The sequence below is a fragment of the Lontra canadensis genome, unplaced genomic scaffold (genome assembly GCF_010015895.1).
Source record: "Lontra canadensis isolate GAN:19392208 unplaced genomic scaffold, GSC_riverotter_1.0 scaffold6, whole genome shotgun sequence".
Classification (NCBI taxonomy): domain Eukaryota; kingdom Metazoa; phylum Chordata; class Mammalia; order Carnivora; family Mustelidae; genus Lontra; species Lontra canadensis.
Genome location: NW_022631000.1, coordinates 20,651,663 through 20,666,384, shown reverse-complemented (window position 1 = coordinate 20,666,384; position 14,722 = coordinate 20,651,663). Strand labels below are relative to the sequence as shown.

At 36.1% G+C, this 14,722-nt stretch overlaps 1 protein-coding gene across 8 annotated transcripts in view; it reads right to left on the bottom strand.

Moving 5' to 3' along the window:
• The window catches only part of STXBP5L (syntaxin binding protein 5 like), a 411,609-nt gene that overhangs the window by 15,325 nt on the left and 381,562 nt on the right, over nucleotides 1-14,722 (bottom strand). For all 8 annotated transcript variants that reach the window (XM_032852349.1, XM_032852345.1, XM_032852351.1 and 5 more), the window contains 2 exons: nucleotides 6,558-6,728; nucleotides 4,368-4,607 (listed from right to left, as the gene is read on the bottom strand). In XM_032852349.1, the coding sequence (XP_032708240.1) occupies nucleotides 4,368-4,607; nucleotides 6,558-6,728 (411 nt within the window). The remainder of the gene's footprint in view (nucleotides 1-4,367; nucleotides 4,608-6,557; nucleotides 6,729-14,722) is intronic.

Sequence of the window (14,722 nt, the reverse complement as noted above, 5' to 3'; positions counted from 1 at the left end):
CTGGATTGACTTTTTTGAATGTACAAGTAGAGAAGTTGGCGAAGTTGGGAGCTTTCACAGCTTAGTCATAACACAGGAGAGAATGTAGACACCCTGGACATATAAGCAAACAGGTTGGAAGATGTGGTGGTTGAAGTTGTTATCTGCTTGTTTCAATTTCCTCAGTGAAAGAGGACACGTGGTCATTAGCTGACATTGAAAACAGCAAAGGAGATACTGGTGGTTTGAGGAGAGTGGAGAAATAGAATTGTTCAAGAGCATGGGAGAGAGGACTAGGGAAATACAGTAAATATAATTATCCAGGAGCGTAAAAGCCTAGTTGAAGTTATTAATGATTTATTTCAAAATGAGACTATTTATTGTGTTTATATATTTTTCTCTAGGCATGTTCAGCTACACAAGTATAGAAAAGAAATAGGTAGAATTAAAAAAAATTTTTTAAAGATTTTATTTATTTATTTGACAGACAGAGATCACAAGTAGGCCGAGAAGCAGGTAGAGAGAGGAGGAAGCAGGCTCCCTGCCCGGCAGAGAGCCCGATGCGGGGCTCGATCCCAGGAACCCGGGATCGTGACCAGAGCTGAAGGCAGAGGTTTTAACCCGCTGAGCCACCCAGGTGCCCCGGTAGAATTAAATTTAACCAGAATTGTGATTAAGCTGAATATGCATGTGTAATACTGTGATTTATAATAAACGTATATTTGGTCTTTATTCTGTTTCTGATACAGAGCTCCTAAAACCCTTGGAATTTCTAAGTGTGAGGGCAACACAAGTGTCTTTTATTATTGAGGTGACTTTTAGACCTCACCCAAGGATGGGGCTGGTTACCAGAGGAACCAACAATGTGATTAGAGGGTTGGTGCTTTTAGTCCCACCCCTTCCCCACTCCAGGGAAGGAAGAGGAGGAGCCTTGAGATTGAATCCAATCACCAGTGGTCAATGATTTAGTCAATCATGCCTATGTAATTAATAAAGCCTCCGTAAGAACTCAAGGAAGAGGTATTGAGAGCTTCTGGGTTGGTGAATAGGTGGAGGTGCAGGGAGAGGGTTTCTCTTGGAGAAGACATGGAAGCTCTGGCTTCTTTTCCCTACTCATCTCTTCCATCTGGATGTTCATCAGTATCTTTTAATAATAAACAAGTAAAAGGTAAGTAAACAGTTTTCCTGAGCTCCGTGTGCTACTCTAGCAAATTATTTGAACCCAAGGAGGGGGTGGTGGGAACCCCAGATTTATAGCCAATGGGTCATAAGCACAGGTGACAAACTAGACTTGTGACTGGTGGCTAAAGGAAGGAGAGAGGGCAGTTTTGTGGAACTGAGCCCTTAACCTGTGGGATGTGATAGTTACTTGCAGATAGTATCAGAGTCGAGTTAAATTGTGGGACATTCTGCTGGTGTTGCAAAGAATTGCTTGCTATGAGGAAAAACCTCCACGCGTTTGGTGTCGGAAGTGTTCCGAGTGTGGAAGAAGTGTGAAAGTAAAAGAGGTACATAGGACAAGCACAGAAGGAGGAAGCACTGGGTTTTTCCCACATGAGGCAAGAATCATAGCTTTTTCCATCCCAGCATGTAAAGTTGCATTTGTAGAATCACCTGGGAGCTTGTTAAAAATGCAAAATCTCAGACTCCATCCTAGACCTACCGAATTGGAAACTCTGGAGGTGGGGACCAATAATCTGTGTTGTAACATACCCTCCAAGTAACTCTGATACAGACTAAAGGGATAACTACACAGAATGGATAATCTTTAGGTGTTTTCGATTCTAAAATTCAATGATTTAGTTCACTTCAAATTTTCATATCCTTGAATTTGTTGTCAAGACAACCACAGTAAATAAAGGTGAAAAGATTCCTTAAAAAGGAGAAGTGGGCTTTTCTTTGTTGAGAGGCTTTTGATTGCTGATTCAATCTCCTTGTTAGTTATAGATCTGTTCAGACATTTTATCTCTTCATGATTCAGTCTTGGTAGGTTTTATGTTTCTAGGAATTTTTTTGTTTCTTTTAGGTTGTTTACTTTATATGCATATTATTGTTCATAGTAGTCTCTTACAGTCTTCCAGTTAGGCTTTCTCTCTTTTCCATGGTTATTTATGAAACACGTCTGAACCTAGCTTCACAGTTAACTCTTTTATGTATCGCTTAAAAAATACATTTTTAAAGAACAGTTTTAGGGTTACAGAAAATTGAGTACAGAGAGTTCTCATATGCTCCCTTTGTCCTTTGTTTGTATTTGTGTTATATGTGTTACAGTTGGTGAACTGACATATTAACTAAAGTCTTGAAAGAACTGGAGAATAATGACGGAAAATTGGAGAAGTCAGGTTCCCATTATTTATCTTTAAATAGTTAAGGAAAAGCTTTGCAAATATTTACTAACCAGATACCACATTATTAAGTTAAATCTCTACTTATTTTGTATTTTGCCATCATTTTTAGTCTATGTCTGTTTGTTAAGAATGGTAAAGGACTTTCCTGTAATATTGAGAGATCCGTTAAATTAGTTCCAGATGTGTATATTTCTAGGCTTGTGAAATTTGTTAGAATATCTCTTAGAAATTTGTCTTCCACTTAATGCTTGTAAACTTGTTCACACAAGAGTTAGATTTTCACCTTTAAACTTGTAAGGAATGCTTGGCACATATTAGGTATCCAATATGGATAACAATTTATTGGTTAAATAGTTAATGTTTTATAATTCACTATGACTTTACTGATCTGGCTCTAACTCAACCACTGTAAGAGAATTGTTTATTTCTTTAGAAATAAAGAAATAGAAAGAATTGCATATTTCTTTAAAATTTGGAATGTAATAAAATATTTTCTCATCATGAAGTATGTTTATAATTAAAGTGACCCTAACAGATTAACTTTTAAAATACAGTGCATTTTGTGGGCTGAATTGTGTCCCATCAAATTCATATGTTGAAGTCCTAAACCCTAGTGCCTCAGAAGGTGATTAATTTAAGGTAGAGCCTTTAAAGAGATTATTAAGTTAAAAGGAGGTTGTTAGAGTGGGCCTTAATTCAAACTGACTGGTGTCTAAGAAGAGATTAGGGTACACAGGGTGATGCCAGGGGTACATGCACACAGAAGGACAGCCATGGGAAGACATGGTAAGGGGTGGCTATCTATAAGCCAAGGACAGAGGCTTCAGAAGAAACTAGAATCACTGACACCTTAATCTTGGCCCTCTAGTATCCATAGTATGAGAAGATCAATTCAATTGTTCAACACACACACACACACACACACACACACACACTCGTAGAGAGCTGACTATTCCACCTATAAGTAAAAATCTACAGGAATTTAGCACACCAGTTAACAAAATATTACTCTAACCTAGTATTCTTTTTTAAAAAAAATTTATTTATTTATTTGACGGACAGAGATCACAAGCAGATCACAAGACAGAGAGGCAGGCAGAGAGAGAGAGGGGGAAGCAGGCTCCCCACTGAGCAGAGAGCCCGATGAGAGGCTCAATCCCAGGACCCTGAGATCATAACCTGAGCCGAAGGCAGAGGTTTTAACCCACTGAACCACCCAGGAACCCCTCTAACTTAGTATTCTATGTGTGTGTGTGTGTGTGTGTGTGTGTGTGTACTTTTAAAATAAAATTCCTAATCCAAAAAAAAAATTCCTTATCCTATATATCAATAAAATTCTTTATTTTTCTAATTAAAAACTATCTGAAAACATCATACATAGGAAATACAAAGGAAGAGTTACTGAGAACAAATTTTAAAGTATTCAAAGGAATTGCATAAGGAATCATACTCTTCTCTTCTTTGGAAGGAAAGAAAGATAATTCGAGAGAATACAACACATGCTTTAGCAAAGTACTCCTAACATATTAAATTCTTTAGGCACTAGAATAAAAAGGAAATAAATTATGTGCCATGCCTTTGAAACAAGATGGGAAGGTTACCAAGGATTTTAGAAAGCCATGTCAAGTCGGACTGCTCCTAGATTAATCATTCTGAGTTCTTCAGGGATGATAAAAAATACTCATAGGATCTGATCTGGCATGGAACTTTGGAGAAATGCTTCAATTCATTAAATACTTTAAATTTTGCATTATGGTTTGCTGTAGTGCTTTTCAGAAACCTTTCTCCCAAGGCATTGTTTAGGTGGGCAGTTCCACAGTTTCCTACCATAGAATTAATTGTATTATTTTATTCTAAGGAATGGTAATTTGCCGTATGACAAATGTTGGGATAGTATGATTTATGAAATTTTCAATAGTTTCCAGTACAGAGAATACTTATAAACTTTATTCCAAATCGAGCAATACAAATTAATGTCCTACATTATTTTATATCTAAATGTTAAAAAGTAGCATTTAAGGAATAAATAAAAACTCTTACCACTTGGGAATACCATGACTGGCTCTGTAAATCTTTGTTCATCTGCTGAAGGAAGGTTCAGGGAGATGATTAACACCATTCCCAGACTAGTTCCAACAAACAAACAAGGGGAGACCGTAGGGTCATTTTTCCGAGCAAAGGACTCCATGAAGTATAGTGCTGTAATTGCTTCTTTCGAATCTTTGTCAATACTGGAGATGCTAGAGCTTCTAGAACGATTATAGGAATTTTCTCGGCTTTCTATAGAAATTCAGAAAAACAAAAATTCTTAATGTATTTCCATAACAAGTAAAGTCAGACTTAGTACATGAAAACCAAAATTATGAAAGAGAAGTAGAATTTGATTCCTTGTTAATTGCTGGGACTAGAAGTGGAGTCTCCAGAGTTCCAGTTCACTATGTTTTTCTCCCTATATTACTTCACAAATTAGTTGAAATTTATAATCTGAAAAAAAAAATTTAGTCTGAGTAGTCAAGGTTATACGAATTTCTGGTACCATTTTAATTATGCTTCCTTTCTATCTCTCAATCATTGAAAATATTCCTAATGATTTCTTGGCAATTCCCACCTACTGACAACATTATGGTGATACTTACCTGAAAGGTCCCAAGTGTTCTTGGTGAATACATTTCCCTGACATAATTTTTGGTTTTGCTATATTTGGAGTAACTATAGTCCTAAAAATTGGAGTGTTTACCAAGGCCAAAGAGCAAATGCTATATTCCTGAACTACTTTCAGGCTACCTACCTTGAATCCAAATCCAGTTCTAACTTTACCTGGGACCAAAGAAGCTGTAGGCAGGCCTATCTCATTGTTAATGGTCATCTTTGAGAGGGCTTCAGGACACCTAAAGGAAGCTGGATGGTTTCAAGTTTTCCTGCTCATCAACACTTATACATGAGCACACTCCAATAAGCATAAATGTACCTCCCTCAGTTAAATACTACTAGGAAAGTTTTGTACTTATAATTGCTCCAGAGTTCAAGTTCCTCATACTCTTTTTTCTACTGCATTCACTTCTTTTCTTTCTTGATAGGTGCAAGTGTGACTCATTTTTATAAAAAGAGACTCAATATAAAGTCTTTTGACTTTTCTTTTTCTAAAAAGCAAAATATAGTATTCCTAATTGCCCCCTTCTATTATACAACAAATTTGTAAAAATAATTATTTGTAATAGAATTTAGAGATGAGAAGGAGCTTGGATATAATCTATGCAATTTTATAGATTTGGTGATAGAGACCTAGAGTTAAGCAATTGTCCTAGAATCCAATACAAGTTAGAGGCAGAAATATCTAAAACTCAAAATTCTCAACAATCCAGTGATTAAGCTTGCTACTTCTATAACTTTACATTTTGCTCCTATTATAAAATTCCTAGCTAATATGCTTTCAAAGTTTTTCCATTCATGGTTCATTAACATTTAAGTTTGTTACTCATACAACTGTGAAAGAGATAACTTCATTATCTGCACATCTATGAACTAGATTTAGTATTTAAAAATAGTAAATTTTAAAATCATTACTAAAAATTTTTTTTGAAGAGTGGTAAATGGGGAATTACTTTATAGAAAGAATTACCATAGAAAATCTAAGATTATTTTTTCCTGTCTTTCCTCAAAGTTCTTTGTCAGCAATACTGTTGCAACTAAGTTTCATGATTCCTTTTTTTTCCTCCCTCTGAAAATTTCTGACCTTCTAGCTCTTACACTTTAATTCCTACTCCAACACTCACTGCATAAATATGCAATTAATCCTTTTAAAAACATATGAAGATTGCAAACTTTAGAACTTAAGATTTTGCCTTTTTCTTGGTCCCATTCACTTGACAGTTGAGGAAATGAGGCTTGCAAAACATTAAATAAATACTAATAAAGACACTAAACGGCTTACCACTGAGATGGAAGGAAACTCAATTGCTGCTGGGAGTGTAGAGAACTGATTAAGGCATAGGACTCCCCTTGTACAGAGGATGTGTCTACCAATGAGAAGAACCATTCCGCTTTTAGAGAGGAAGAAGGAAGTATAGTGAAGAATGAATTTGCAGTCATGGCCACAGCTTGACCAGGCTTTCAGTTACTCATTGCCTAGAATTGACTGTAACAAGACATATATCCCTTGTCCTCTAGTTCCCATTATCATAGCATATAAAATTTTAATTGTATACACAAAAATTTGTATGTTTAACTTACCTTCTGTTGTGACTGGTAAAGAAATTTCCATGCAAGCAGCTGATTGTGCTTTCCGAAATGGTGGTCTTCCAGGACCCCAGCGATTTACTTTTGAAACATCAGCACTGGACAGACGTTTTCCAGAACTGCAACTCTGAGAGGTTGGGCTTGTGCAGTGTCCATTTACATGATCTGTGCCAAAAGGAAGAAGGCAGCATAAATATCATAATTAAATCTTCACATAAAGGAATCCAAACATGTAGAGTAATGAAGAATGAGAATTCTTTTTTCACCAAAACCATGTAAAGATGGCTAAGTCCTTGCTATTTTAATATTTAGCTACATTTTCAGTAGTTAGCCAAAAGTTCATAAGATTTATATTACACAAAAATTCATTTTAAATATGTGGCTAATTAACATAGCTTAAGATTTATTCTATATCCACATTAAGTATTATACCATTTAATAGCATTACAGAATAGATTATAGTATTTAACTTTCTTTTGCATACTTTAAATATACACCTATTTATATAAGTTTTAGAAGTACCTCAAGTGCTTGGAGTTTAAAATATAGAATAGAAACATCTTTTTTAAATTAAATTTATTTTTTTTCAGTGTTCCAAAATTCATTGTTTATGTACCACACCCAGTGCTCCATGCAATACATGCCCTCCACAATACCCACCACCAGGATCACCCGACCCTACCCTCTCCTTCCCTCCAAAACCCTCAGTTTGTTTCTCAGAGTCCTCAGTCTCTCATGGTTTGTCTCCCTCTCCAATTTCCCCCAACTCACTTCTCCTCTCCATCTTCCAATGTCCTCTGTGTTATTCCTTATGCTCCACAAGTAGGCAGTTATCATATGGTTTCACTTACTTGCGGAGAATGGAAACATCTTACTGTGCAGTTGTGAATGGTAATTAAGAATATTATTCTAGAGCCAGACTGCCTGGGCTCAAATCTCAATTCTACCATTTACAAGTTGTACAAATTACTGAAGTATTCATACTTTAGTTTCCTTTTCTATAAGCTGGGAATATTATCTACCTCATGGAGGTTTTGTGATAATTCATGTCACATGCCAAAACACTTCTTGGTATATGGTAAATTCTGAATAAAAATTATTACTGTTATTCTTGTTCCAGACTGCTTTTGTCTAAGACAAATAGTATGATTCATTTAAAGCTTATGAGTTTATTTCTGTTTTGATATAACTTAAAAACTTGAAAATAATACCACTAAAAATAGGTGTTTTGTTAATGCTCCTATATAATATATGAAACAACATCTCATAGTTCTGTAATATTGAGTACATTTTAAAATGTACCTTGATCATTCAAAGGACAATAGAGTTAAATGGAGAAGAATCCTGTTTAATGTCCATATGGTACTAAGTACCTACTCCATTATAGCCTTTTTATATTGTAGAGTTTGAAAACTTAAAATTGTTCATTTCCTGGTTTTCCTTGCAGTGAGTGTAAAGATGATGATTCAATTAAGTTTCACCATTCATATGCATTAGTGTGTTTTACTATTTTTTTAAAAAGAGAATTAACATATTTATTAAATATTTAAATGCCAGGCACTTTATACACATTACCCATTTAATCTTCACAACAGCCCTGCAAAGCACATGCTTTATTATCCTGATTTTGCAGTTGAGGAAACTGAAGCTCAGAAAAAAGAGTTTGGAAAATTGTCTAATATTACATAAATAATATTTTTGGAGGCAGAATTCAGATCCAGATTTTCTCACTTAGTGTCTATATGCTCAAAAACTGGGCTACAGCACAAGCTAAAGTATTTGGTAAGGGGTAGCAAATTTGAAGACGTATTTAGTAGGGTTTAGGAGTAGCCTATGTAATGCACATTGAGATCCAGGCCTTTTGGGGCCAGTCATCTTCCATATTAACACAGATCTTGGAAATCCCAGATTTCCCAGATGGAAAGGCAGAAATATCCCTTAATGAGTTAGTCATGGGGAAGCTGAAGTCAAGATCTCTACCCCTTCTGCACTATCAAATGTAGTCTTATAAATAAGAACAACACGGAGAGTGACAGCTGGCACTATCAAAGACTTAGAATGAATTAAAAAATGGCAACTTTGGTGGCCCCGTCAGTTAAGCCTCCAACTCAGTTTCAGCTCAGGTCTTGATCTCAGGGTTGTGAGTACAAGCTCTGTATTAGGCTCTATGCCCTACTTAAGGGGAGGGGGAAAGAAAGAAAGAAAAATTGGGTACAAATTGCAAAAATGAGACCCCTTCTGGGTATATCTGTTAGGAAAAGTTGTCCCTTCATCAGGCATGATGTCTTGGTTGGGGGACAAGTTCGCTTGTTAATTGACTTAACGTTGGTTTTCTTGATTAATTTGTTTTAGCAGGAAAAGAATTTATGAAGGATATTAGGTGGCTCAAAACTTCAAGGAGAACCTATAAGGTATACTCAGAAGCTTTGCAGCCCCAAACAGTGCCCAGCCACACTGGAGTTACTGTTTGTTAGTGGCTCAGCATTGAAGATGTTGGTGTTAGATGCCAGAAGCTGTCCTATTGCTGGCCTCATATAGCAGGACATCTCTACCATCATAATTACCAAAACTGAGCTTTATGTAATTACAAATTAATTTTTTATTTTAGTGCTTTTTGACTATTCTCATTCTCTACCTTTTTCCTGACATTTTGAGGATTTTAAGCTCTTGTTTTTAGGATTTTTTTTTTTTGAAGAATTTTAAGCGGAGACCCAAATGGACTGAATCACAGACTTCTCCTTGATAAACTTAATTTTTATCTCCAGTTTTAATTTGATACTTCTATAGCAAAATTTTCATTTGATTTTGTTGTCAAAGCTAAAATTGCTTTAAATGAGCACAGGTTTATATACCTTGTGTTTAATGTTTAGTTTCTGAAATCCAAAATTTCAAAGAGCTTCTGTCTCTTCATTTCTCCATAATTAGCTATGTGTTCAAGTTTAACTTATAATTTGTTCATTTAAGTGGATATTGAAAACTATTTGGGACCAACTTTACAGCTTTAGAGAAAATAATCTCTTACTGAAAACATTGCCTAAGGCTTTGCCAGTGACGAATAGAATGTTTTAACTTGCAATAACTATTCTTAAAATTTCAGCTTCAATGAGGTAAAACTGACATAAAATTGTAATATACTTAAGGTGTATATCATGATGATTTGATGTAGATTGGGAAAGGATTCCCACCATCTAGTTAATTAACATGCCTATTTCACGTATTTATTTTTTGGTGAAAACATTAAAGCTCTCTCTTAGCAAATTCCAATTACACATTACAGTATTGTCAATGATAGTCATCATGTTTTACATTAGATTCTCAGAACTTATTCATCTTACAGCTAAAAGTTTGTACCCTTTTACAAACCTTTCCCTATTTGCCCTACTCCTTAGCTCCTGGCTACCACTTTTCTACTCTGTTTGTATGACTATAACTTTTTTTTTTTTTTTAAAGATTTTATTTATTTATTTGACAGACAGAGATCACAAGTAGACGGAGAGTCAGGCAGAGCGAGAGAGGGAAGCAAGCAGGCTTCTTGCTGAGCAGAGAGCCCGATGCGGGACTCGATCCCAGGACCCTGAGATCATGACCTGAGCTGAAGGCAGCGGCTTAACCCACTGAGCCACCCAGGCGCCCCTGACTATAACTTTTGTTTTAAAAGATTCAACATATAAGTGAAGCCATGCAGTATTTATCTTTGTCAGCCTATTTCACGTCACATAAGGCTCTCAAGGTCTATCCACGTTGTTGCAAATGGCAGGATTTCCATCTTTCTCATAGCTGAATAATATTCCATTGTGTGTACATATACACACACATACACACACCACATCTTCTTTAGCCATTCATTCACTAACAGACACTTAGGTTGTTTCTCTATCTTTGTTATTGTGAATAATGCTGAAATGAACATAGGAGTGCAGACAGTCCTTCAATATACTGTTCATTTCTTTTGAATATATACCCAGAAGTGAAATCGCTAGATTACATGGTAGTTCTATTTTTAATTTTTGAGTAACCTTCTGTATGTTAAGAGCCAGATGGCTGGTTTGTAGAAGCACACCCTGAATGCCTCTGTTAATCATTATCCTGAGAATGTATAGATCTTGTGCATCCTTTCTGTTACTTTCCACAAGCAAGATAGGTAGAAAATGTGTTGTTCAGCATTCCAGGTTAAGGGTGCCAGGGCTGGCAAAACTGGAGTTTCTCCTTGGTAATAAAGCATGTCCAGCTGGTGGGCTTTTATCTTCTTGGAATATTTGCCATGCAAGGAGGAGCAAGGCTACAGAGAACTGCTAGGATAATTGCTACATTATAAAAGTTTGCTGCATTTAGTTTCCAGCAGCAGATGCTTTGTTCAGTTGGCCACTCCTGGACTCCACGTAACTTTAAGTTTTCCGCATAAACTTAGGTCTCAAGCACTGTCTTTGGGTCATTCCTTTGGTCTCGCTGGGTCATCACCTACACGTAGCTGAGTCTTCAGAAATGTGGCTACACACCTCTATACTGTTTTTCATAGTGGCTGTACCAATTTTACATTCCTACCAACAGTACATAAGGGCTCCCTTTTCTTCATACCTTCCTTAACATTTGTAATTTCTTTTTGATGATACCCACTGTAATAGGTATGAGTGATAGCTCATTGAGGTTCTGATTTGCATTTCTGTGATTATTAGTGATGTTGAACACCTTTTCATGTACCTGTTCACCATTTTATGTTGTCTTTGAAAAAGTGTCTATTCAGTTCCTCTGCCCATCTTTTTTTTTTTTTTTTTAAGTAGGCTCTATGTCCAACATGGGGCTTGAACTCACAAGCCCTAGGGTCAAGAGTTGCATACTGTGCTGCCTGAGCCAGCCAAGCACCCCCATCTGCCTGTATTGTATTGTATGAATCCTTTATATTTTTTGAATTGTATGAATCCTTTATATTTTTTTGACATTAACCTCTTATCAGATATATTATTTGCAAATATTTTCTCCCATTCAGTAGATTACCTTTTCATTTTGTCAATGGTTTCCTTTCTATATAGAAACTTTTTAGTTTGATGTAGTCCCACTAAATCATATTTTTGCTTATTTATGCATATTTTGCTTATTTATGCATATTTTGCTTTTATTGCTTTTGCCTTTGGTTTCAAATCCAAAAAAATTACTACCAAAACCATTGCCAAGGAGCTCACCACTTGTGTTTTCTTCTAGGAGTTTTATTGTTAAGTCTTATGTTCAAGTCTTTAATCCATTTTGAGTTGATTTTTGTATATGGAATAAGATAGTGGTTCGTTTTGTTCTTTTGTATGTGGCTGTATAGTTTTCCTTGCACCATTTATTGAAGAGCGGATCCTTTCCCTATTGTACATTCTTGGCTCCTTTGTTGTAAATTAATTAATTAATTATTACAATTTTCAATATATATATATTTCAATTAATTATGTGTGTGTGTGTGTGTGTGTGTGTGCGCGCGTGTGTATTTGTATTTGTTTCTGGGCTCTCCATTTCGTTTCATTGATTTATGAATCATTTTTGTGTCGATACCATACTGTTTTGATTGCTATAGCTTTGTAATATAGTTTAAAATCAGAAAGTGTGATGTCTCTTTGTTCTTCTTTCTTAAGATTGCTTTGGTTATTTGGAGTGGTTTGTGGTTCCATGCAGATTATTCATTTCATTTTGGTGAAGAATGTTGTTGGAATTTTAACAGGGATTGCATTGAATCTATAAATTGCTTTGGGCTATATGGACGTTTTAATGATATTAATTCTTCCAACCCATGAACATGAAATATCTTTCCATTTATTTGTGTCTTCTTTAATTTCTTAATGTCCTATAGTTTTCAGTGCACAGTTCTTTTATCACCTTGGTTAAATTTATTCCTAAGTATTTTATTGTTTTTGATACAATTGTAAATGGGATTTTCCTAATTTCTCTTTCTAATAGTTAATTGTTAGTGTATAGAAATGCAACAGAGTTTTGTATATTGATTTTCTATTGGGCAACTTTGCTGAATTTATTAGTTTTAATAATTCTTTGTTGGAGCTTATGGTTTTCTATATATGTATTCTGCAAATAGACAGTTTTACTTTTTCTGTTCTGATTTGGATGCCTTTTATTTGTTTTCCTTGCCGTAGCTTGTACTTTAGTACTATGTTGAATAAAATTGTTGAGAGTGTGCATTCCTGTCTTCTGAGCTTGGAGTGAAAGTTTTTGGCTTTTTGCCACTGAATGAGTTGTTATCCATGGCCCTGTCATATATGGTCTTTATTATGAAAGGCACGTTCCCTCTCTTCCCACTTGGCTATAATTTTTGTTATGAGTAGATACTAAGTTTTGTCAAATGCCTTTTCTTCATCTATTGAGATGTTCACGTGATTTTTATTCTTCATTTTATTAATATGATGGATCACATTGATTTGCAGATTTTAGACCATCCTTTCATCCCTGGAATAAATACCACTTTATCATAAGATCCTTTAAATATATTGTTGAATTTGGTTTGCTGATATTTTTTTGAGGATTTTTACATCAATGTTCATCAGAAATATTGTGATTTTCTTTTCTGGTAGTGTCTTGAAAAATGAGAATGGAAGTTATCCTCACTCTTTGATGGTTTGGAAGAATTTGAGAAACATTGGTATTAATTCTTTAGATGTTCGGTAGAAATCAAAAGTGAAGTCATGGGGCCATAGACTTTTGTTTATTGGAAGGTTTTTAATTAATGACTTAATCTCCTTGCCAGTAATTAGTCTGTTCAGATTTTCTATTTCTTCATGATTGTCTTGGTAGGTTGTATTTTTCTGGGAGTTTATTTTGAGACTTTCCAATTTTTGGCATTTAACAGTCTTTTATGATCCTTTGTGTTTCTGTGGTATCAGTTGTAATGTCTCTTCTTTCACTTGTGATTTTCAGTCTTTTCTTGGTGAATCTGGCTAAAGTTTTGTCTATTTTGTGTATCTTTTTAAAAAAAACCAGCTTTTCGTTTCATTAATCATTTTGATTGTGTTTTTGGTTTCTATTTCATTTATTTCTGCTCTGATATTTATTTCCTTTCTTCCACTAATTTTGGGCTTCATTTTTCCTTTCTCTAGTTTCTTGAGATATAAAGTTAGGTTGTTTAAGGTCTTTCTTGTTTCTTGAAGGGCAGCTTTTGATAGTGGCAGAGTATGAGAACCCCAGGCTTGCCTCCTCCCTGAAACACAGCTAGATAACTATCAAATCACCTGAATACTCAAGACTTCAATCTGACAACTGGTAGAATAAACTACACAACTAGAGGGAGGGAAGAGGCCATTTTGAGGAAGGTAGGAAGTGCCAAGACAAGATTTGGGGGAAAAAAATGGCAGGTGCTGTGGAGGGGAAGGAGCCTTGGTCATGGAGAAAGCTGAAAGAGTGGAATGCACAGAGATATGCACAAGAACACTTCCCCAAAGCCACTTCTGAGAGAACAAGTGGGACTGAATTTTGTGAATGTTTTCAACCAGTGGGACTCAAAGACTGGAGTTTAGGAAGTCCCAGGGCTTGCCTGTGATAGAAACCTGCTAAAGGTTTCTGCTGCTAAAGGATGCTGATTTACTCCTGGAGCAGAGGCAGGCAAACAACCCTGGGACAGACTGTACAATCTGATGATTGCTTAAGGGGTACAGGGAGAGACTGTTAATTCTTTTTGGAATATATCTGTGAGAGGTACCATTGTCTCTCTGGGGGCAATAGAACTGACAAGCACCATTTTCCTTCCCTGTCCCTCATCTAAGAACTGCTAACTGGGACACTGGCTTTTTACCTTGCTTATTCCCAATCCCATGCTCCTGTGCTCTGGTGTGGCAGCCCTTCTCAGTCAAACCTATATCAGTATCAGTCCCAACACAGCAAGACCTTTTCCTAGAGGACTGACACAGGTTCTCGACACACCAGGTACCTGAAGTTTAGACCTTTGAATGTCAACAGGCCTGAAAAGTGTAGTGCCCAAAGTGTTCAGTGCTGCTCCAGGCAGGCAAGTGACCCAGAGACAGTATGAAATCAGTGATCTGAAAAATCCCTGTAACATGTGAGGGGAACTTATTCCTCCTCTGAAAGTGCTTCCCAGAGAGAAGCAAGCATAGGCCCCTGCCCCCTCAGCAGGGTCAAAGGAGCCAGCAGGTGCCTTCTCTCCTCTGCCCCTCAGCATAAAC